Here is a 25,116-nt window from a genome sequence, read left to right as displayed (position 1 = left end):
TTTTAATATTAACTGTAGTTTCTATAATTTCCAAGTTCTATGGCATTGTCCTATATATCAACCTAAAATCCTAAAGTGGATTCTGTATCAACCTTTAAACAAGTCCTACTGCATAAACAGCCACATTTTATACATTAAATTCATAAGGCATATTTAGAATAATCAATAATTTTATGCAGTGAATATTAAGCATTACAGTTGTACAAGTTACAATAAGCAATTATAGTTTTCCTCATATATATCAGAAATTTAACTAAAACAAACATAGTTTGAAAAGCATACATTTCCATTTTTCAAAATACAATTAAAATTAGTCTTGGATTTAGGTAGCAAATTAATTTTGAACTATCTTTTAATTTTTAAATCTAGAGAAAAGTAATCTCCATATTGAAAACCATTTCATAAACATGAAATTATTGTTCTATAGAGAAGATAGCAAGGCTAGAATAGAGAGACGGGTTCTCATAGCAGTCATTTGGAGCCTCCCTTTATACCATATTTGTCGATTGTATCATATGTCAGGCAGCTGACTATTTTCAGAAACAGTGTTCATGACTAAGGCCCACAGTTACCCTTTGGAAGATCGAAAGGAATTATATATATTTTTAAAAGGTGATCCTGTGTGTATGTGTATTTCTATTATTAAGTTTGATTTCTTGCATATTTGTTTAACCCCTTTGTCATTTGGAGTTTTATATTACTAAATATATGGTTAAGGTCAAACTAAAAGTCATCTTACATTTAGAAACTAACGTATTGGTTACAAGACCATATGGCTGAATGTTTTGGCTAGCAGTTATCATTGATTTATAGTTTTCGTTTGTAAGAATTATCTGTTATACAGCATTATACTGTTGTAACAACTCTTAGCCTTAAGATAATTTTACTTTTGCTTGGGATGAAGGGCAAAAATGTAGAAATAAATAAATGGCTTTAGTTACAGTTATACATTATAAGACACTTTTCTGTCACACTTCCTTAAATTTGTTTATTTCTGAATACATAAAAGCATACTCATATACTAATAGCATAACTTTTGAAACTTTCATTTACTTAATGTTAGTTACAATTTCATAATCTATTAAATTTTATTCAAGTTCTAAACATATTTGGTTTTATGTCTAACATAATCTTTTAAAAATATTAGTAACTCTAAAATAAATAGTTTTCCATTGGAGATTTCCAAGTTTGTTTTTTTTAAACCTCAAAATTCATATAGAATTTTTTGAGAAATTCAATTATATTTAGCTATGTAGCTGACATTGAATTGTTATTTTTCAGGTGGTTGAACAGGGTATGTTTGTAAAGCACTGCAAAGTAGAAGTATATCTAACAGAATTAAAGCTGTGTGAAAATGGAAATATGAACAATGTTGTAACACGAAGATTTAGCAAAGCTGACACAATAGGTATGAACAATCTATAATTTTTTATGACAAAATAAATCACTGCTCTCATAATTTATTGTAACCTTACTAGTTCTGTCAGGACTTTATGCAATTTGGGGGGAAGGGTTCTATTTAAAGAATTTGGCTTGAAATTTAAATCTTGTTATATTGATATAATTTTAACCAGAAATTGAATTATTTGGTATGAAGGTTTTAAAGTAATCTTTAAATGTCACCATTTGCATTTTGTGGGTATTTTAATTAGGGATGTTTTTTAAAGAGAGATTCATATTTTAAGTCAATACAAGTTATACAACATTTATTGTTTGAAAGGGAATTAAAATTGGTAATTGTAAAATGGATATTTAAGTAAAACTATTGTTAGCACTCAGTGAATTTTTTGTTCTTTTTTAAAAATGGAAAATAACCTAACTTCATAGTTATTATCCTCTTTCCGTTGGTAAATGAGACTATAAAAGCACAAAAATGGCATTACGAAGAAATTTTAATGGAGCTTAAAGAATTGATAATTGAATTTATTTTTAGTCATTCATCCCAATTATATATCTGTTTCTCTTTCTTCGTTCTCTTTCCACTCTGCAGTTAAAATTCTGAAGGCCCCCAAAAATGTTTTCCAGCATAAAACTGAGTAATATTGTTATATCATATTGATTTTTAAAGTTAGCATTGGATTTAAAGTGTAGTCCTTTGCAAAAAGCATCATGGCCTAGTGGATAGACAGCCTCTCTCAAAGCCAAGAAGACCTAGGTGTGAGTCCTACTACTTCTTGACAAATACTGACTGTGTGTTCTGGAGGCATCTGTGGCACATCATGGAACACTGTGCCTGATCTGAGTTCAAATTCAGCTTCAGATCCTTCCTAGCTGTGTGACCCTGAGCAACTCACTTAACCTCTGTTGGCCTCAGTTTCCCCACCTGTAAAGTAAAAATTATAATGGCACCTACCTACCCAGGTTGTTTTGACAATCAAATGAGATAATAATTATAAAGCACTTAGCATAGTGCCTGGCACATAGTAGGTGCCTAATAAATGTTTATTTCCTTCATTCATTCCTGTGTGACCCTGGAGCCAGGAACTTTTGTTTCCCAGCACTCGGCTAGTCTCTAAGACATAAAATTGTAGAAAAGGTGCTGCCCTGCACTGGTGAAAGGAGTTGGCTCCCTTGGAGCTCCCCAAACTAATGAAATTACAGGTCTGGTCCCTTTCTCTGCAGTATCTTGTGTTGCATGTTAGAGACATGATCTATTTTCCCATAAAGCTACATGGACTGAATATATGAAAACAGGTTCTTTCTTTTTGAATAAAGCACTTGTAGAATAGGCTTTTGGAATTAATGACAATAGCATCTGTCTTGTTTAAAAGCTTTAAGGAAGAGGAAAAGAATGCCAGGTACATCGAGCCTCTTTTCTGGCTGTTATACCTGATGCCCTCATTAGGGAAGAGACACTAGCAGTCACTAGAGGCTGGCTGAGACTGGTCAGCTTGCTTGGTAAGCACTTCTCACGCTCTCAGAACTGTGCGAGTGCTTGATTTTCACTAGTGACATTGGACTTTGTGTGGCTTCTGTTTCACAGCAAGAACCTACTTTCACTTGACTCTCATGTGCAGAAAGAAAAATTTGTTCCTCAATTAACCGCTGCTAGTGAGTGATGCATTAATAAGCACATTGTGGTTTATAGAATTTCTGCTTATTCTTGGTTATTAGCAGCTAGAGTATATGAAGGGCTCTGTATTATATTGTATTGATTGTCATTTTAAGGGGAAAAATTTTAAATGGTAATGCATGATTACATTCAGTTTATTTATAATGAGAATTCTTATTGAGCCCATGAATATTTGGTGCATTAAAGGGCATAGAACAAATATAAAACTAATAATTTTTAGTATCATCCATAAAATAATATGTGAATTACATTATTGAAATCAGGATAAATCTTTTAAAATTACTTAATACACTCTGCTACATAAGATTAGTCCAGAAAACATTTCTTAAATATTTCAACTAAATTAACTAAGAATCTCTACTTTATTTAAAAGTTCAAGTTTTTCAACTTTTTTGTGAGACAATCTGAGTGACAGCATAAGAGATCCAGGGAAAAAACTAAGAATGTTGGTTTTTTTTTTAAAGCTTACTAAACTACAAGTTAACTTATTTGGTAATGAACATTTAATGTCATATTACTCTGGATTTACAGTTATCAAGTTTGTGTAAATCGAACCTTACCTTTTATATAATTTGAGCACATAAATGTTGAAGTTAAGTAAAATTGTTTGAATTAATCGCATTTTCTGTAGGAGATGATTTTGATGATGTAAAAAAGAAATATATTAGTAGTAATGGTGGGGGAGTTGAATATATATTATAAAGTAATAGAATGTGGTTGTAGAGATCACTTAGTCCAATATGTAGGGAAAGGGAATTCTCAGGTGAAGAAAGTTCTCCTACCAGTGCAGATCAGTGCCTTCTCTGAAACATATAGTCTAATAGAATTGCCTAGAACACTGTGAGGCTAAGGGACTTGGCCAGGATCAAGTAGACAGTTTGTGTAACATGTTGGACTTGAACTCAGGTCTTCCTGGTTTCGAAAGCCACCTCCCTACCCATCATGCTACACTAAACTCATCTAGTCTGAAACCTCCTTTTTTATATGTATGTTTATTTTATTTCTCTTTGATCTAAAAAAACCACTGAATAATAACCAAAATGCTGTATTTATATAAACATATATAACCTTCCCCTTTGCAGCTCCACACAGGTACCAAAGCGATTTTTGTCAAGTTCAGATCTGATCATTTCACCTCCCTACTCAGCAAACTTTGCTTGTTCCCTGTTGCATCTCGAATCAGATAGAAGCTTTTCTGTTTTTACAGTCTTCTTTCACTTTACTCCCCTTCTCATATGTACCCTATGTTCTACTCATACTGGCCTAATAATTTTGCACACACCATGCATGGATCTCCCATCTCTGTTCCTTTGCGCTAGAGGTCTCCCATGCCTTGAATGCATTCTTTCCTCCCCTCTGTCTTTTGGAATTCTTGGATTCTTGGTTTGCTTCAAAACTCTGCTCAAGTGTCACCTTCTTCCTGAAGCCTTTCCTCATCCTGTTCTCTCCTCCCACCCCACCCTGCTCCTAAGACAACCAACCTGTATGTCCAAATCTACCCTATAATCATCTTATATCTATTATATATACTCATGTGTTTGTGTTGCCTTCCCCATTAAAATATAAACTTCTTGAGGCCAGAGAGCATTTTCACTTTTGTCTTTGTATCCTTACCTCGTAACACAGTTCCTTGTACCTAGGAATCTCTCAATAAATGCTTTTTGATTGATGAGAATATGCCAGCTTATGAAAAAATAATTTATAAGTTAGTTGTTTGAAACTCAACACATTTTCCATTAGGACGCTTTAATACGTCTTTCTTTTTCATTTAGCCCCTATAAAGAAAGTCAAAGTCACACATGGGTGCCCAATTGTGGATAGTAAGGAGAGAAATAAGATTCAGCTGCAGTGCAGTTCTATTTACTATGTTTTGGTTTGCCTAGGCATTCAATCACAGAAGCAGTGTTTGTGGACTCTAGAAGGATGAGTTAATCATAGGGTTTATAGGTTGGAGGGCTTCTCATCATCCTCACCTGTTGGTCCTATTATAATCACTACTGAGACAAATGAACCTCAGATTTTATCCCCTTTGGGGGAAAGAAAAATATTTCTTCTATTACAAAGTTCTAGTTTTGGAACAGAGAACATTTTGCTTTCATAGTCTATCTACAATCCTTTCACCTCTTTTATTAATTTCAAACCATATTTCCTTAACTTTTTCCCATCCTTTGGTCAACCCTACCACCTTACTGAAGTCATCAAATACTTGCTTATATTTTGACTTGCTTAGCAAGGTTTTGTTCATTTTTTCATGGAGTTTTCTATTTCATCCTCTGCAAAAGATGTTGGCATACAAACGAATTGTTTTCATGGTAGTCTATTCTCTTATTATGAACCCTGCACAAAGTATGATGACCAGAAATACACACACACACACACACACACACACACACACACCCCAAATGGTATTTCTTATTGCCTTTGAGCTCAAAATAAAACTACTTCTTTTCAGGTTGTCAACATTAATGTGATTTTTGGTATAACATCCTAGTCTCTGATCAAAGAACCATATAAAAGTACTAATGAAATTTATGTTTGTAGGGGCAGCTAGGTGACTCAGTGAGTAGAGCACCGGCCCTGGAGTTGGGAGGACCTGAGTTCAAATCCGGCCTCAGACACTTGACACGTGCTAGCTGTGTGACCTTGGGCAAGTCACTTAACCCCCAATTGCCCTGCCAAAAAAAAACCAACAAAAAAAGAAATTTATGTTTGTAAATAGTTTTAAAACTGAGTGGTTCTTACCATCGTCTGCTACTTTGATACCATGACTGGAAATGGAAGGGGCCACTGAGAACTGAGAGTCTTGATATATCTTACTTTGTTTCACAGTTTCTAACTAAAGAAAAACCTCATAGATAGCGTACTAATGATGATCTCTCTGCTGAGTGAGCAGGTGCTTGTTCACTCTGTTTAAACAGTCTCTTCTTGGCATCAAGAATCCGGATCACATTCATGCCTCAGTGAGGCATGGGAATTGGTCTTTTTTTGGTGGCTTTGCCAAAGGTGTTTAACAAATACAAAGCTTCAAGGACTCAGTTTTTATACTCCGATCCTTGTTCAGTCCTTTTCATTGCATAACCAAGAACAGACTGTCACTTTGAGAGACATTAACCTCAACCAGAGTTAGGTTCTTTTCTTGTTCAAAGTTATTTTTTTTTCATTCCTTCTTTAGGAAGTACTATAATAGTATTTAAAAGCTTCCCCTTCCTGGAAGATCGTATTTGTGTCAACAGACAATATAATTAATGTGCCAATGCCAGTAAGAATTTAAGAACATTTGAAAACTTGTTCATTTGGGTTCTTTTTTTTTTGTCTAAATTTGATCTCTTAACATTTTCTCATTTGCTTGCAAAATATATGATAAAAGAATGTTTAGTAAATGATAAATTGTCTAATTTAGGATATTTTTTTAAAGTTCATTTTATTAGCTTTTGTTTTAAATATTCATTTTTATTTTTGATATCTATATTAAAGATACCATTTTGTTTAGATATGCTTTATAACCTGATTCATATTAAAGAAGAGAAATTTGCATTTTTTTAGTATGCTTAGTTTGGATTATAATTATAGAACAATTTTTTTAACTGACTAATTTTTATTAGGTAAACTTCAATATATTTCTTAAATTTTGTTTGCTCTGAAATTTAACTTATTCTAACATATTTGAGCTTTATAACTTTAAATTTTAAGAAGCCACGTAATCAGAACATTTTATATGCCGAATTGTAATTTTGCGTTTGATTTATTTTATAGTTACATAATTGATACTACCATATTTGGGGGGACTGGTTTTAATTTTAAGATCTGTGTGTTTCACTACTATATTAATCACTTTGAACACTACTTACCTTTAATGGTCTTGATTTAATTTGTTATAGTTGAAGTTATTCAAAAGTAAATATCACATTCAATTTATTGAATAATGAACTAGTTGCTGTAGAAAGCCATTTTGACCTTTAGTCTCTGGGATTTATATGTTTGATTTCTCTCTCTATTATTGATTTGAATGGGGTGGCTATTAATTTTTTTAAAAACATGCATTTGAAATAAAAATAATTTATTTGTATAACGTAATTTTACATGTTAGTGGCTTATGTTGGAATTTTCCCCTATAGATTCTTTAGTTCTGAAAGTGATTGCTTTCAGAATTATCATTTTTCTTCTTAAAGCTTCCCTGATTTTGAAAACCCTTCTCACAGTACTCATATATTTATAGACATTTGTCAGATTCTTCTTGCCCTCCTAACAGCATTTGAAATTTCTTCTTCTTTTTTTTTTTTTGTAATTTTTTCTTTATTCCAGACCTGTGATTTCATGGTATATAGGGAATTGATGAAGAAATTCCCTCTACCAATGCAGATTATTAACTGTTATGCAATTTGTAGTTTCTAAGGGTTGCCTTGGACACTTACAGGTTTAAGTGACTTGCCTGGGGCAGTGAGAGAGAGAGAGATGGGACTTGAACCCAGTTCTGTCTGGCTCTAAGGCCAACTTCCTGTCCACTCTGTTGTCATCCTCCCTGTTATTTAAAGTTTTGGACTATTAATTAATGATTAACTTTATTTGATGTGATGAACTTTTTAAAAAGGTTTTATGTTTATATTTCTTTCTTTAACTTCAGATACAATTGAAAAAGAAATAAGAAAAATCTTCAATATTCCAGATGAAAAAGAGACCAGATTATGGAATAAATACATGAGTAATACATTTGAACCACTAAATAAGCCAGACAGTACCATTCAGGATGCTGGTTTATATCAAGGACAGGTATTGTTCATCAACACTTCTTATTTTAAGTATGCTGGATACCAGTCCCTATGTATTCATGTATTGGCTGTGTACTTGTATATCCGTAATGGGCTCAGTAAGACCTAAAAGGTATTGATTAATGGATCACTGTCATCCTGGAGAAGGAAATCTAATGAAGGACTGAAGGGCTCTCTCCTTGGCCCTATTCTGTTCAACATTTTTGTCAGTATCTTGGATGAAGGCATATCATCAAATCTATCATATTTTTCAAATATATGGGTGCATTTAGGGGATAATTGTTACATTTAAAACAGAATGTAGAAATCAAAATTTCTTGGTAGGCAAGGAGTACTTAAATATGATAAGGTAAATATAACATCTTGTATTTAGGTTCAAAAAAATTGCCTATACAAGGATGGACTTTTGGCTAAGTAACAGTTCACATGAAAAGACCCGAAGGCTTTAGTGACCTTAATCAACATATGCCAAAAGCAGATCATGGAAGTGGGAAAAATCTAATAATGCTTTTACATCACAAAGAAATGTATTGTCCGGAACGCTGGTGATAGAGTCTCACTGTTTCCATTCTTGTCTTATTACATCTGGAAATATGTTCAGTTCTAGATGTTACAGTTTAAAAAACAGATTGATAAGTTGGAGTGGCTACAGAGCTGGTGAGGGGATTTGAAACTATGTCATACATGGATTGGTGAGATGACCTGCCAATATTTAGCCTAGAGAAAGGAAGACTTGGAAAAGATAGACTATTATAGCTTTCTTTAGATATCTGAAGAATTACTGTATGGAAGAGAACTCATTCTGCTTGGCCCCAGACAGTAGAAGTTGGATAATCTCTGTGCTTGTATCCCCAAAGATACAATCACAATTGACTGGCACATAGTGGACTTCATAATACATGTTATTTCTTTATAAGGAAAAACCTCCAAACAGTGCTGTTCAAAAAATTGAATGGCTTGACTCAGGAAAAGAGTGAGTTCTTATCACTTCAAACAAAGATTATTAGATGGCGAACTATCAGAAATATTTTAGAGAGTATTCATGTGTTGGTTGGATAGAAGACCTCTGAGATTCCTTCTAACTCTTAAGATACCGTGATTCTGTGACTTGGGACACATCTCGTTGAAAGGAAGCTTAGTAACACTTCTTGATGGGAGACAATCAGCAGCTGAAATTGGCATATTCTACACTTAGTAGGCTGTCATTAAATATTTCTTAAATTGAAATCAGTTTCACATAAGCAAATAGACTAGTGAAAATACATATATACAATATGCTCACATTTTATTACAATTCAGCTAGCTGGATTTTCTTCCTTTCAGCTTCTCTAACATCTGTCACTTTCAACATCTTGTTAACATCAACTCATTTAAATTCTTTATTGATAACCATTCCTCCTAAGGTTTCTGTTCTGCATAGACTTAAATTCAGCAAAAATGGGAAGAGAAACCCATCTGAAAAGCATTTGTTTAGAAGGGGAAGCTGCCAGGGACAGTTTATGGGAAGCTTAGAGAGGGGTAGCGCTATTTAGATTCCCATTTGACTGAAAGATGATATTGTCCATTTCAGTCAGAGTAAGGAGAAAATAATGTTTGCGTTAGGGGCAGGATAGGTAAAATTAAGTAATTCCTCAGTGTCTCTTGAGCCACATTTCCACAGGTATGGCTTTAACTTGTTTAAGGTTTTAACATAATAATATCTATGTATGAACATGAAAATATATAAACAAATTTCAATGCTAAAATGGATAACTGTAGCATTACTTGCCATTTCACATCATCCATGCCACTTTTTTATCAGTACAGAGTAGAGCTGATTTTAGAATTACAGTCTATGTTATTGATATTTCTATAAAATAATTCTGCTTATTAAAGACTATTTAAAGTTAATATGAATTCAAAGTAATTATGGTGAAATAAACATTTATTGGCATCTAGTATAGGTTCCACACTAACTAGCAGTGCAGCCTTTGGCCAAGCCACATTTCCTTGAGCCTTTCTCTGTTTCTTCAACTTTTAAAAACGAGGGTGTTTGACCAGGTGACACATCTGAGATCTCTTGCAGCTCTAAACTGCAGTGAGTTAATCATGGTAATTGTTCCAGCAAAACCTGATTACCTTTTGTTATCCTAATTATGCGTTACAATGTTCATAACTGATCACACACACACACAAACACATATAGATGTAGTTCTTAAAGATTGAAAACACACTTTTGCTAACGAAAACCCTATAACGTAGGTATTGTGTCCATTTTACAGAAACTGAAGCTCAGAAAGGTTAAATGAATTGCCCACAGTCTTACAGTTAACTGTCAGAGCTGAGATTCAAACCTACATCTCCTAATTCCAAGTCCAGCTTTCTTTTAACTAGACATTCATTGTTAGCCACTTTTAGGAAATTTGGTTTGCTAAGTTCTTGGTTACCTTTCAGTTCAGAAAAATAATAAAATATTAGGAGTTAGAAGATACCTCAGAGGTCATTTTATTAACTCTAGCCTACTTTTCCAATCTTTTGAGATTTTTTTTTTCAGATTTTGAATCTATGATCTGGCAGCCTGTCCTTTTGAGCTTTGTGTTGATAATTTTGATAAGCATCCCATTTATGCTTTTATTCAAGTCAGTGATAAAAATGTTGAAAAGATGAGAAACAAGGACAGTTCTTTAACACTCCTAAAGCCTTTCCTTTAGATTAACATTGCTCTTATTTATCAGTGCTCTTTTGGTCTGGTCATTTCATTTTATATGTACAGTAATCATGCAGTCATAAAGCCTATATAATTTCACAAGAATATCGTGAGATTTTCCTTGCTGAAATGCAACTATCTGATGTGTACTACTATGCCAGTGTTGTTACCAGCTATTAAAATAAGGATTTAGTTTTTCCTTCTGTCTCATAGTGATCCCCTTATCCATTTCTGAATACATTGACAAAATAAGTAGAGTAAGAATCATAACACACTGGTTAAGTGACTTTTTCATAGTCACACAAATAGTTCTCATTGTCTTTATCAGTTCTCAGAGTTTGACTTTGATTCCTGAGAAAATAATAATATAGATTTTGTTAGGTGTTTCGTTTACTCAGGTAATGAGCCAAAGCTATGATCAAAACCTAGTTGTTATGTTATCTAGCTATAAGTTGATTTTTTTTCTATTGCTATATTACATCTGAACCCATCCCTTTTTTAGACTAAAAATAAAAAACCGTAGTGGGTTAATTTTGGTTTTTAACTTCAGAATTATAGAAAACCATTTTACTATGTCATATTTGCAGATGCTAGTAATAGAGCAGAAAAATGAAGATGGAACATGGCCAAGGGGTTCTTCAACTCCTAAGTAAGTGTCTAATTTTTTTTTATTTACTTAACTACTGAGTGATTCAGTCTTTTTGCTTTTATAGCTAATTTTTGTTTATTAAAATCCAAAATTGAGTGTACCTGAAATATAATCCGTATGCCTCCATTAAATGTTTCAGGATTTTTTTCTTAATTTTCAAATTGATTTAAACTTGTATTTGTACTGGTGATCCTATTAAAAGTGACAGATCTATATTGTAAAATATTTTATGACTTTGTCAGTAATAATGTTGATGTAAAAAGGAGATTTTTGAGAAATAAGAAATTTAAAATATGAAATAGAATGCCAATTCCTGATGAGTGACAGAGTCAAAATTTAGGATACTTCTCTAACTATCCTCAGATAGTGATCACAGGGCATGTATTGGTAATAGTTCATTTATATAGTATAGACAGATGCTTTTGGTGCTATGTTTTAGTCGACTTTAATTTGAATAAGCTATCTACTTGTTCAAAACATAAAAGAAAACAATCTTAAATTAAGCAGCAGTCTTAAAGAATACATAATAATTGTGTAGCAGTCATATACTTTGTTTTTGAAATGTCCATAAAAAGTGCATTTCTGGGAAACTCCTGGGTATACTAGTCAAATGCTTGTTTTCATAGCCAAGTTGCAGTAGTTAACTGTACAACATTGTGAACTTGGTACAAAGAGAAAACAAGGAAAGTATGTAGGTTGGCTAGTGCAGTTTTTGCAAATGAGAGATTTAATCTACTTTGAAAAATGGGAATAATTTCTGTTTGAAAGCTTATATTTAATTACTGGTTCCTTACTAAGATTAAAATTTGAATTAATATTGGGTATTCTTATATTTAGAGTTCCATAAACTTAATTTATCTTGGCACATAATTTGCAAAGATATTCAGTACTTTGAAGAAAACAGACATAGTAGAACACTAGATTTAGAGTCTAGGTCAGCTCTTAGATGCCATTTAACTAGCTGTGTGATAACTGTCAGGCTGTTTAATTGATCAGAGGCTATTCTTTAAAATGAGGACCCTGCCAGTATTATCTTCATTTATAGTTACAGTTAAAATGATCACATGAGATCATATATGTAAAGCACTTACCTTTAAAGTACTATAGAACTGCAAACTGCTATTGTTATTATTAGTATTAGTATTACTATTATTATAGTAACACAAAAGATTCACTTAGTCACTGACATTCTTCTTGAAATTGTTGATTTCCTATTGAAAGGTGAGTTTGTTTGACCTTTCATTTCATTGAATATCTTTCCTTCAACTTTAATTCTTTTTTGAAATCAGTACATTTGCTTGCGATGTGCAATTGTAAAAATGCACAAATCTAAAACATCATTCTATCCTTAAGGAGCTGACAATCTAGTTTGAGAAACAAGACGTAAAGTCATGTCATACTATTATGTTGCTGAGTAAAAATGTAAAGGATAAATTCAGTGTAACACTACCAGAGATCCCCATTAAAAAGTCTATGATGTCAAACGAATGGTTTGTAGTTTGTTGAAAATTAGTAGCATTGTATCACCAAATATAATTGAAGAGAGAGGACATTGTATTATTTTGATAAATTAGGAATTAATATCTTGGGCCAATCAGAATTTAATGAAATTTGGAATTAGCTACTGTATGACCAATACTATTTCCTAGCAAATATTTATTTAGCTTGACTTACATAGTCATTCAGTATCAGGATCAGGAAAATTGATAGTTTTGTGACACAATAAGAAAATTTTACTTTCTTACTAAAAATTATCTGAAAGGTGATATGACATGGATAGGAAGCCATCTTTAGAATCAGGAAGTCATGTGTTCAAGTCCTTCCTCTAACAAAAAAATAGGCTGTGTGGGCAAATCACTTAACTCCTTATTTCCTTAGACAACTTTATCATCTACAGCAGGGGGAAAGGAGTGTTTCCTTGCCCACAATTGCCTTCACCTATGAACAATCGCACATCTGCCCTCCTCTCCCCAATTAAAAAATTCTCTGACTAAACTACCCCTTTGATTGTCCTCCTTAGTTAGTGATTAAAATGTTTTAAAATAAACCATTTCATATTGGAGAGGACTTGCCAGGAGAACTTAATAAATAAGGTAATCTCTATAGAACCTCACTACAAATCTTCATTTGCCAAAGAAAATACTTTAACAAGAAAATACCAAATACTTTGAATGACTTTGGCTGAAACTAAAAGCAAACGGTCACAAATATTCCAGAAGTCACAAAGTACCTTTAGGTCATTTGGTCAAAATTAAGATATCTTGCATGTTCACTTAGAGGTTTATTTGAATAATGCATTAAGCAGTGGGCCTAGGGTAAGGAAGACTTGAGTTAAAATTCAACCTCCGACACGTACCAGCTGTGTGATCCTCGATAAGTCACTTAACCTCTCTATGCCTGAGTTTCCTTCTCTTTAAGTGGAGGTATCAATAGCACCGACATCCTAGGGTTGTTATGAGGATCAAATGAGAAAATATTTGCAAAGTGCTTAAAGCACAATGCCTGGCATGTAGCACTATATTATTGTTTTTGTTATTATCTTTATTTCTAGCTAGTAAAACTTTAGGATACATACAGTTTATGAATATAAGTTAATGCAATATAACAGAAATATGCAAGATTCAAGGTAAAAAACTTTGGGTTCATCTATGAGGATGGCTCTAAGGGACACTCATAATACTCATGAGGAAACCTCAACAAAATAAATCCAAATGAGAATATTGAACCAATATTTTTTAACTGAGGGTCTGAACCAGTAGTTTTACTATACTACCCATGTTTTTCTTGTTAAGCAGAATTTCAGAATGTGGATTGAGACACTGCAGCATCCTAGCCACAAATGCTTTGTTTGGGACTTCAGAGCACTTTATAAACATAATTGTTAAGTACCAGTCCTTTATATGGTGAAGTAATTAAACCTTTGTTTGCTTGGATATGAGATCATATAACTTAGGCACCCCCACCTGCATAGCTTGGTCATGTGCAGAGTATCTTAGGTTATACTTAAATAATTTTTAGGGCAAAATTTCAAAAATAAGGGTTTTTTTGAGGTTTTACCTACTATGTAGTTGAAATTCAAATTATCTAGAGGACTATGTATACCATTTGAAATACTGTGTTATTTTTACTAATGATGAGTTATGAGTAATAGTTTTCCTATAAAATATATCAAATATATTTTTCTACTTTCTCTGATTTGAGGAGAAAAGTACTTGTTATCTCCTTTGATTGTGTTAAACCTAATAGATTTGGCTATAAAGAATGGATTTTGCCCTGGCTTGCTATTAATATGCTCTGTTAACAGTTTTCCTAGGGTCAAGAACATTCTTTTAAACTGCTTTGTAAAGGTGTAGTTTTTATGCAGTCATAAAAGCCTGTATTTAAAAGAACCTCATTCAAGTCGACAAACATTTATTAAATACCTGCTGTGTACCACATACTGTGCTAAATCCTGGGGATACAAAAAACGTGTATCGTCCCCTCCCCAAACAAAATAAAATTGGTTCTACTCCCAAGAAATGGAATTTTACTCAGAAAATAGGATTTTAGCTGAGACTTGAAGGAAGCCAGGGAAACCAGGAGATGGAGATGATAATGGTGGTGGTGGTGGTGGTGGTGGTGGTGATGATGATGATGATGATGATGATGATGATGATGATAGCAGAGATAGCAAAAGCAGCATTTATACGGAACTTACTGTCTTCTAGGAACTGTGATAAGCACTTCGAAAAGTACAAACAATAGCAAAGAGGCCAATGTCACTGGATTACAGAATAAGTGAGTGGGGGGGAGTAAGATGTAAGAAGACTGGAAAGTAGGAGGAGACTGGGTTATGGAAGTTTTAAAAAACCCTCAAAAATAGGGTTCTACATTTGATCCTGGAGGTGATAGGGAGCTACTGTAGTCTAAGAAGATGACTTTGACATTGGAGTAGAGGATTGACTGAGGTGAGAAAATAGACTTGAGGAGGGGATACCAAGCAGAAGCCCATTTCAGTGATCAGAGTTTATCTAATTCATCTCATTCATTAACAGTTTCCATCTATACCATCCCTGGTTAGTTGCTTAGGATTCATTAGAAAACTTCCAAATTAAATTTAATTTTTTCTTCCTATCTCTCCTTCCCTTGCTGAAAAAGAAAAGCAAAACCCTTATGACAAATAAGCCTAATTAAGCAAAACAAATTCCCATATTGTTCATATCCAAAAATCTGTGTCTCTTTCAGCATAACTCCATCACCTCTTTCAGAAGGTGGGTGGAATTCTTCAGTATTCTTGAAATATGGTGGATGATTGTGTTGATCAGATCTCTTGATCTTAAAAAAAATCTTTTTTACAATATTAATGTTATGGTATAAATCCCCTTCATCATTTCTTATAGCAGTCATATTCCATTACCTTCATATAACATAATTTGACAATTACTTCCCAATTGATGGTCAGTTTATTAGTTTCCAGTTGTTTGCCACTACAAAAAGAGTTCCTGGCAGAGTACCTGACACAAATTTGGTAATTAATAAATGCTTATTGCTTAATTGATTACAACAGCCTCCTAATTGATCTCCCTGTCTTAAGTCTCTCTCCACTCCAGACTATCCTCCACTAATCTGCCAAAATGATTTTGTGAAAGGTCAAGTCTGACCATATCACTCACATACTCAGTAAACTCCAATAACTTCTTCTTATCGCAAAGATTAAATAATGCTAGTCCACTTTTCAAAGTCCTTCACACTCTGGCCCCAATTTACGTTTACAATCTAATTAAAAGTTACTTCTCTGATAGAGACAAATTTGCCATCCTGTTCCTCATTTGGAACACTCCTATGTCCTGGATTTATTCCTTTGCTCCCATACCTAGAATGTACTAGCTGTCCCTGTGTACTCTCTCGTGACCTCTGCCCTTTAGAGTGATTTATTTCCTTGAAAGCCCCATTTTAAGTGCCACTTTCTAAGGAAAGCCTTACCTGATCATGCCAGGTGCTGTTCCACCCCAAAATTTAGCTTGTGTATATTTAATATGTACTTATTTGTGTATGTGTTGTCTCTCTAACATAGGACAAGCCTCCCTGAGGGCAAGGACAGTTTCATTTTTATCCCCGGTACCTAGTGTCTGGCTATGTAATCCTGGGCCAGTTACTTAGCCTATCACTAGAAGGAATTTCTTAATGCTGGAGTTCTCAGTACCAGTGAAATTACCAGTCAGGTCCTCATCTCTTTCCCCAATATCTTGCACAGTGCATAGCATATGGTAGACACTTAGTAAATACTTGTTGAGTATGTTGCATTTGCACAGCATACACTTCATTCCCTCCAATCTGCATTTTCTGGTTGGAATGGAAAAACCATTTCCCCTCCTCATCTTTCTTGGTCCAACTTACCTTAGCCGTTCATGCCTGGAAGCATTACTCCTACCAGCACCCTTTCAATCCAAAAACAGGCCATGGAGAGAGATCCTGTCAGCTGCTACCCTGCTTCTATGCCTTCTCAGTCTTTCTCACATTTACATATTAGCATCCTGGGCATCATCCTATATGGGCCCCTTGAACGTTTTTCATAATTCATGTATTCCCTACTGTGGAGATTTCTTTGTGGGAAAGTCCATAAATATTTGTTCAGGATCAGTATAATCAGTCAGTCTGTACCATTTATTCAGTATTATCAAAGAATGAGATTTTGAGTCAACTAATTTTCCAGATACTTAAAGGCTATACCTTTAGACAACTATATTTTTAAATTAACTTTTTTATGAAATACTCTGGTCCTTCAATGGATATTGGCTCTTTCATTTGGGTATTTGCTCCTGTGAGACAGATCTGATCCTACCCACACCTTTCTTTGTCCATGTCCACATATAAATCTTTTCTAAATGGTTTCCTAACACAATTGGAACTTACTCTCTAGGTCTTTTTTAATATTTCATAGATACTAATAAAGCAGTAAGGCTGTCTGGTTTTTTTTTTCCCTGTCTTGCTATCCTACATCCTTTTCTGATTATAAATTTCTTGGATGATATTTCTTTACATTACTTTTGAAGCACAAGTTATCATTGGTAATATTCTATAGCCTATTTGTGCTTAACGTATCTCTCTCTTTTGCTCTTAGGATCCCCTACAATTTTGGTCCTTAAGGTATTTGGGTAGTCTATGATTCTCAGTTCTATAGCTTATGATGGAAATCCTTTTAATCTATACAACACAATTCCCAACCTTAATAAATGAAATATATAGGATGTGATTTATCTTTTTCTTAATCATTGTAACCTTAAATATACACTGGATAGATAATATAATGCTCTTTGGTCACCAAGGGATGCATCACTGTGATGTGGAGGTAATGCTAGGTGCTTGAAGACTTTGCAAATGGAGAGTAAGCTTTGACAGGTTCTACCATGCTGCAAATTAAGTGTAGACCCACAAAAAACCATCGCTTTTCTAAAGAATAGACCATCTATTTAGGTTTGAAAGTGCTAAGTCACATTTGGAGAGTAATTCTTTGGCTCTTGGTAAACCTCTACTTAGTCCAGGGGTGGGGAACCTGTGGCCTCTAGGCCTTAGTTCATAGAGCCTTCCCCTGCTGCTGCTGTTGCAGTGATGATGAGGGAATAGAAGAAAAGGTGTAAGAAGATACTATAAATTACATGATTTTTAAAGATTTGCTTAGCTGTTGGTACTTTGAGTATGAGATCCTTGTCCAGTGATTAACAGGTGAGCATATTACTGATTAAACCAAATCATAACAATCTTGACGTTTTTGCAAACCAAGCAAGAAGAGCAGAAGGGATACAGCAGTCAAATGAGCGGATGGTACTCTTGATTCTTCTGTAAGAATCAATTAAAGAAGATACAGAGTTGATTTTCTGGTACATCCAAAGGCAGCAACAAACAATATTTTAATGGGACAGTTAATCATCTTGTATTTTTTGCTCATGGTAAATATTGAAAAAGACCACTATGAAGATAATTGTACCTTATGGTCCAACATCTCTTACAGACAATGAAAAGAAAGAAAAATTCTGCAAAGACCTTGGCCAAAAAAAAGAGACATTAAAATATACATTATTCAGTAATTTCAATACAGGTAGACATAGTGGAGGACAATTAAAAATATTAAGAAAAAGAAATGTGAAGGCCTAACATCCCTAAACCTCTGAATAATGGACATTTTTGAGAATAAGTAGGCACTCAATGTGGCAAGCACTAAATAACCTCATGAAAAAATGAAATTAAGTTACTTTATCAGACAGGAAATGACTACAAATAGCCATGGCCAGATCAGCTGTCTTTGTATTGTCAGATCATTGCCTCTTAGAGCAAATATCCAAATCAGTACCCCATCACAAGAAAATAAAAGTTAGATTTAGTATATAATTAAAGAAGCTCCAACCTGACCTACTTAAATAACTTATTGATAATTAAAAATAGGTAAAAGAATAGATGTTGAAGATAGGCTACCTTTATTAATTCCTAAGGAATATTAATTATCACCATCAGGAAACTGAAAAAAAGCCTAGAAACTGCCTCATCCAGCAAACACTAGGTATTTGCCAAGCAGAGAGATAATGATATATCTAACAAGGGCAGTGCTGGTTTAAAACTTAAACTCATTTGTAGAATCTGACAGTTGAAAATAATGGGATATTGCAGATAGCAACAGTACTAAAAGAAGAAGCAGCTTTGTGAGATGCCCAGAACTTTAGACTTAGAGTCAGAAAGACCTGAATTCAAATTCTACCTCAGTGTAACCCTCCTCAGGATGTTTGGGTGGCAGTGTTTGCCACCATCTACATGTTTGTTAATGTATTGATGGTCCCAAGATGCTAAGGAAATGAGGTACTCTAAGAGGCAAAAGTGATGAGGGCATGCAGTACAGGCATGATGAACAGCCAGTGCAAAAGCTTGGAAAGAAGAGCGTATCATTTATGATAAACACCCATTTTGACTGGACCACAGAATATGTGAAGGGGATTAATATATAATGAGACCAGAGCCAGGTTTTGAAGGGCTTTTGGTGCCCAACGTAAAGAAGCATGTACTTTTATTTTAGAAGCAGTCAGGAGCCAATGAAGTTTATTGAGCAGGATAATAATATGGTCAGACCTGTAGTCAGGGAAGTCACTTTAGCAACTATGTGAAAGATGGATTGGGGAGGGGAGAAAAATAAGACGGAAAGGCAGGTTGGGAGCCTCTTGCAGTGAGGACCCCAACTAGGGTTGTTGGCCTTATGATTAGAGAGAATTGGCTTCCTACAACAAAAAGACTTGGGAGTGGTGAGGGACCTACTACCCTTCAGGTAACTTTTCAGTCTGAATAGTGTGTTGGAAAGAGCTGAACTTAGAGTCATGGGGACACGAATTCACATCTCAACTTGGCCGCTTACTGCCTCTGTGCACTTGGGCAAGTTGCTTGAGCTCTCTGGGCATAATTTCTCCTCTGTAAAATGAGGAGGTTGGACCTCTTCTAAGGTCATAGATCCATGACCTCATAGGTCATACTGAAGGAAAGGAAGTTCCCTGCCCTTGTGATGTGTGCATTTTGTAGCCTGTTCACCTTGTTATCCAATAAGAATTTCAGCATGAAAAGTGTTTTTGTCAACAAGTGAAAGCAAAATTGTCCTGTACCTATATTTTATTTGCATAAAATTTAGCAATATTGGAGAAGAATCAAACTTGGCTTTTAAAGAACAGCCAGGGCTCTGTCATATTTATCTTGCATCAAGTCTCTATTTGTCATAACTATTTCAGGGATGTTAAAGCTCAGAATCAGATAATGCTTGTGATGTATGGTAAAGATAACAACAACAACAAAAGGGATATTAACTTTACTACAGGCAAAAAGCCTTCTCTTGGCTAGAATTGATCCTCAGGGAGATTGGGATGATGATAATGGACCATGATGAAAAGGCTAAAACAACTTTCACTTTACTTGTTTTCCAAGGAAGAACCACTTTGGACTAGGAGCAACAGAATGAAAATAGAAGGTTGTGGAACACTAAGATTAAGTGATGAGATGGTCAGCATCATGCTGTCCATCATCAAGTTCAAGTCACCAGGACCCAGATATCCTTGAATTCTTTAAAAATTGGCAGATATGATTGTTGATCCATTGTTGATAATTTTAGAAAGATTATAGAGGATGAAAGGGGGCACAACTAGAAAAGAGCAAATATCTAAATTTTTTGATTTATTTTTAATTGTTTTTTACAAAGTGACTGGAGGATTAGGGTAAGATTTAGACAACTGCATACCAGAGAGCATGACTTATTTTTAAAATTTTTTAGGAAATACTAATAAGAGGTTGATTTAGGAAACTTCTGATTGCTAAAAGCCATTTATCTTCTTGAATGACTTAAGAACAGGTCATGTGAGACTAACCTAATAATAGCTCTTTTTTGACAGGGTAACTAGACTGGTAGATTGTGAAAAGAGTATGCATTGATATCAGCGTGGAGGGAGGGCTCTGGTAGAATGCCCCATGGATCTTTCCTTGACCCTATGTTGTTCCACATTTTAATCAGTAACTTAGATAAAAGTGTGTGTGTCTGTATGTACTACTTGTCAACTTTGAAGATGGCATGTTACTTAGAAAGATAGTTAATACTTTGAATTACAGTGCCTGGATCCAGAAAGCACTTGATAGGCTCAAACACTGGGTTGATGTGAATTAAATAAAATTTAGCGGTGTTAAATGGAATGTTTTATACTTGATTCCAAAAATCCAATACCATATAGGGGAGATATATCTAGACCGCAATTCTGTGAAAAAAGACCTCAGGTGTTTGGTGCACCCTGAGTCCAATAAGGCAGTCAAAAATGCTGGTGCTTTCTTAGGCTTCAATAAGAGAGATATAGTGTCCATAACGTGGGAAGCAAATGTTTTTTGCTCAGTCCTCATCAGACTACATCTATAATATTATACTTAGTCCTGTCAAAAGAGAGAAATTAAAATGGTTTGTGGAACTGGGGAATATGCCTTTTTAGAATTAGTTAAAGGAGCTAGAGATTTTTAGAATGGAGCAAAGAATACAGGGGACATGATAGCTATTTTTAAGTAACCGAATGGCTGTCATTTAAAGGAGCAATTGTTCTGCTTGGCCCAAAAGGCAGAACTAGCAACTGTTGTTAGAAGTTGTAGAGGTGACTATTTAGGTTTAATATGAGGACTAACTTTCTAACAGTTAGAGATACTCATTAGTTAAATATGTTGGTTTTTTTTAAGATAGTTTATTTGCCCCAATAGAGTTCTTTTAAGCATTTTCTCAGTTGCTTGGGGTGGGGGGAGATAAGTAGGGGAGCTGCAAAAGAGATTCTTGATGAAGTAAGATTTGTCCTAGTTATCTCTGGATCCTGTGGTCTCTGAAGAACAGGACATTGTAAAGGGAATAAAGCTAACAAACTATATTAAATCAGCAGCTTTGGCACTAAACTAGCAAATTCAAGTGTTATCAATTCAACCTCTATCTCTTGCCTTTCTCCTCTTCTCTGCACACACATAACCACCTATCTCACCCTGGTATAGGCCCTTATCACCTCTCACCTGGACTATTACATTAGCCTCCTAATTAATCTCCCCTTCTCAAGACTCTCTCCTCTCCCATCCATCCAAAGCAAGTTTCCTAAAGCACATGTCAGACCATGTCACTTCATACTCAGTTAACTCCATTAGCGCCTTATTGCTTATAGGATCAAATATAAATTCCTCTGTTTGACATTTTAAGCCCCTGACAACCAGGCTCCAGCCTCACTGTATATGTCTCACTCCCTTTCGTGTAGTCTTAAGTCTAGTCAGATTGACATTTTTGCTGTATTTCACTCATGATATTCCCTCTGTCCTCTCAGAGTCTTGGCAGTGTGCCTTTCTGTGCCTAGAATTCACTACCTCCTTGGTTCTACCTTTTGTAATCCATAGTGTTCTTCAGAATTCAGCTCGTACATAAAGCCTTTCCACATTGTGTGACATCTACCATGAAATTAACATGCATTTACATTGTATATATCTAGTGTCCCTAGATAGATTATAAACTCCATGAGGCTAAAGACTGTTTCATTTTTATTTTTATGTCCCCAGTCCCTGACATAGTACCATATATATAGCAGATATTTAATAAATTCTTACTGATTTGATTCTAGTCTGAGTGAAGTGCTTCAGAAAGAATCTTCTTAAAAGTCTTTTTCATACCTTAGAGTTAACAGTTTCTCTTCTAGATGGTTAAGTTTGCCAGAAATCTGACCTCTCTGTAAGTGGAGTGAAGTGGAACTGGATAGGGACAAAGTCTTGTCACACTTTCAAATAAGGAAAAGGAATAAAATCTGCAAACCGTAACTTGATACCTGGCAAAATTCTAGAGTGTGATCAAAGAGGGAATTAAAATCTAGTAAAGCAAGCAGTGGTCAAAAACTTCAAGAACTTCATCAAGAATGGGTCATGGCAGAATAACCTCATTTCCTTTTTTGACAGGGGTAGATGAGAATATTGTTGAGCAGCAGTTCTCAAAAGGTGTGCCACAAATGCTAAATGTACTACAGCTTTCTCTAGGTGTGCTATAGAGTTTTAGATATTACATTATATTATTTCAGTTCTAAGAAAATTCATAAATAATTTTGCTTAATATACATTTTCCTGACTTAGTATTTGTAATATTGTAAGTATAGTATTCCTTTAAAAAATTCACAAGCCCAGTAACATTAAAACCCATCAAACCTTGAACTTACAAAGAACTCAACAAAAATGACTACTCTCATGGAAGAGATTCTGTGCATATGGAAGTCTCTTCATTCTCCCAGAGTGTTGTATAGTGTGCCAAAATTCTATTTTCAGAACCCCAGCTATAGCTGTAATTTACATAGATTTCAGCAAAACTCACAGACTAGAAAGAAGAGCGTAAACTCACTTCTGCACGGCTGAAATAAATACTAGTATTGCCTTCCCTAAGGTAGATCATAAGATAGTGAGGATAGGAACAAATATCATTTATTTTAGGCTTTGCTTTGTTGGTTCAAGAAATCTGTACATTATGTCACTTAAGCTGCTAAATTCAGAATTGTCCCTTTTTAAAAAGAAGCCGTAATCATGAAGTACATTAACACTCAAAAAGATATATGACAGTATGTTATTAAATGCCAGATTAACACTTAAGAGCTTCCCTTTATTAGCTAGACAGATTACATCCCACCAGAGATGTCTGGTGGTCTTTGTTTTTCCTTCATGAATGAAAAGAGAGGGAGAATCAAGGAATACAACATTAAAGAATAGAAATAATAAATTAAGGAGAGTCTCTAAAATGCCTTTTCTATTATTTTTTCATATATGTGAGGGTAAATATCTATCTATATATATATATATGTGCGTGTGTGTGTGTATGTGTGTGTACGTATACACATATATAAATTTGCAAACTCAATACATATTTCAACATACCTGTGATTTTTAAATCACATATCACTTTTATGGTATTTGAGAAAACTATAACTGTTATTACTATTCATAGATGAAGTTGTTCAGTAATTTTTCAGTCTGACTCTGCATGACCCCATTTGGGGTTTTCTGAGCAACTATTCATAAATAGTTAATATAAAATGTTCTTTACTAACATCTAAGAATAGATTCCTAGCTTTGATCAAGTAAATATTATCTATTGGAATACATTAATGCATGGATATACCTTTCTAAATTGTTAACATAATTGTTAAAATGGATATTTTCATAGATTTTAAAAAATATGCTTTCATCATTCTTTCTATAAAGTGGAATTTTCTCATTGAGCTTACACATTAGAACTTTACTGTAGTGCTATCCATGCTGGGGCTAAGATCACTCAGCATATTTATTTTTTTGCTTATATGTGCAGCCTTATTGTTCTTGAAGATACGTGGATCTTACAGTTTGATTGAAGAGACAAAACACATGAGAATATAAACCATACAAGTCTGTATATGAGTAAATGCCAGATAAGCATTTGTCTGTGGTAAAGACATCACAAAAACGTTTCTCAGGGCTGCTATAATCAGAGACTTTCAGTTAACCTAGGTTTTTTTTAGGCCTCTACTATGTGCCTGAGCATTTCACTCACCTGCTCAAGAAACTTGCTTCCAGAATAAAATACAGACTTCCAACATCTTTTTTACACTTTGCTCCCCTACATTCCAGTCACACTAGCCTTCTTACTGTCTACATCCCTTTTCATAAGCTGTTAGCCTTGTCTGAAATGCTTTTCCTCCTCGCTTCAGCCTCCTGGGAATCCCTCCCTGCCTCAAGTGCCACTTTGTACAAAAGGCCTTTCCTGATTTCCTTAGTTGTTAGTGCTTCCCCAGCTTCTCCTTAACCCCCATGCCAGTCCTGTAGAAAACCTGCCCTCATCTTTCCAGGACCTAATAAATAAACTTAGTTCTCATGTAACACTTTGTTCATCACCCTACTGATATAAATTACATTTGAAATCTAAGTTCATTGTATCAGAAGGTTTTAAAAAAATGGTTCTTGGAGGAGGTGCATTTGAGTTACTGAAGAGTCATCAGTTTAAGGGAACTGACATGCCAGGCCTGTGTAATAATGTGTATAACAGCATCTATTTAGGCAGGACAGTGAAAGGCCTATGTAGGGGATGGCAGGTAGGTCACTTTGCCTCAGTCATATTGTAAATGGAGAGAAATTGCATGAATTAGGGGTGGAGAGAGAAGGGGGTATCAGATAGTGATAAGCCATGAAACTAACAGGCAAAGCAGTTTCAATTTTGTAGGAAATACAGAATTATTGAAAAGTAGTCCGCACTACTTTTGCACTACAGCACTACAGTGGCAGAACGATTAAAGAAAATAAAGAATGAAAGAAGCCTGTAGCATTGGTCATTCAGAGATCATTGCTGTATTGCAGCTGTTCAAGTTTAAGTAAAAAGGTTAATGCGAATGCTAGATTGTCACTGTTTAAGGAGGAATATCTAATAAAACAGGTA

General features: G+C 34.6%; 1 protein-coding gene across 6 annotated transcripts in view; it reads left to right on the top strand.

The window, feature by feature from the left end:
- The window catches only part of USP15 (ubiquitin specific peptidase 15), a 165,940-nt gene that overhangs the window by 64,320 nt on the left and 76,504 nt on the right, over positions 1-25,116 (top strand). For 5 of the 6 annotated variants that reach the window (XM_036759129.1, XM_036759135.1, XM_036759131.1 and 2 more), the window contains exons 4-6: positions 1,282-1,408; positions 7,695-7,840; positions 11,113-11,174. In XM_036759129.1, coding sequence (XP_036615024.1) covers positions 1,282-1,408; positions 7,695-7,840; positions 11,113-11,174 — 335 coding nt within the window. Of the gene's footprint in view, positions 1-538; positions 613-1,281; positions 1,409-7,694; positions 7,841-11,112; positions 11,175-25,116 lie in introns of those variants that run through there. The other variant, XM_036759130.1, reaches the window with a different exon arrangement.

This window comes from Trichosurus vulpecula, chromosome 5, assembly GCF_011100635.1.
Source record: "Trichosurus vulpecula isolate mTriVul1 chromosome 5, mTriVul1.pri, whole genome shotgun sequence".
Lineage (NCBI taxonomy): Eukaryota > Metazoa > Chordata > Mammalia > Diprotodontia > Phalangeridae > Trichosurus > Trichosurus vulpecula.
Note: the sequence above shows the minus strand (reverse complement) of the source record. Positions and strands in the feature narration are given on the sequence as shown.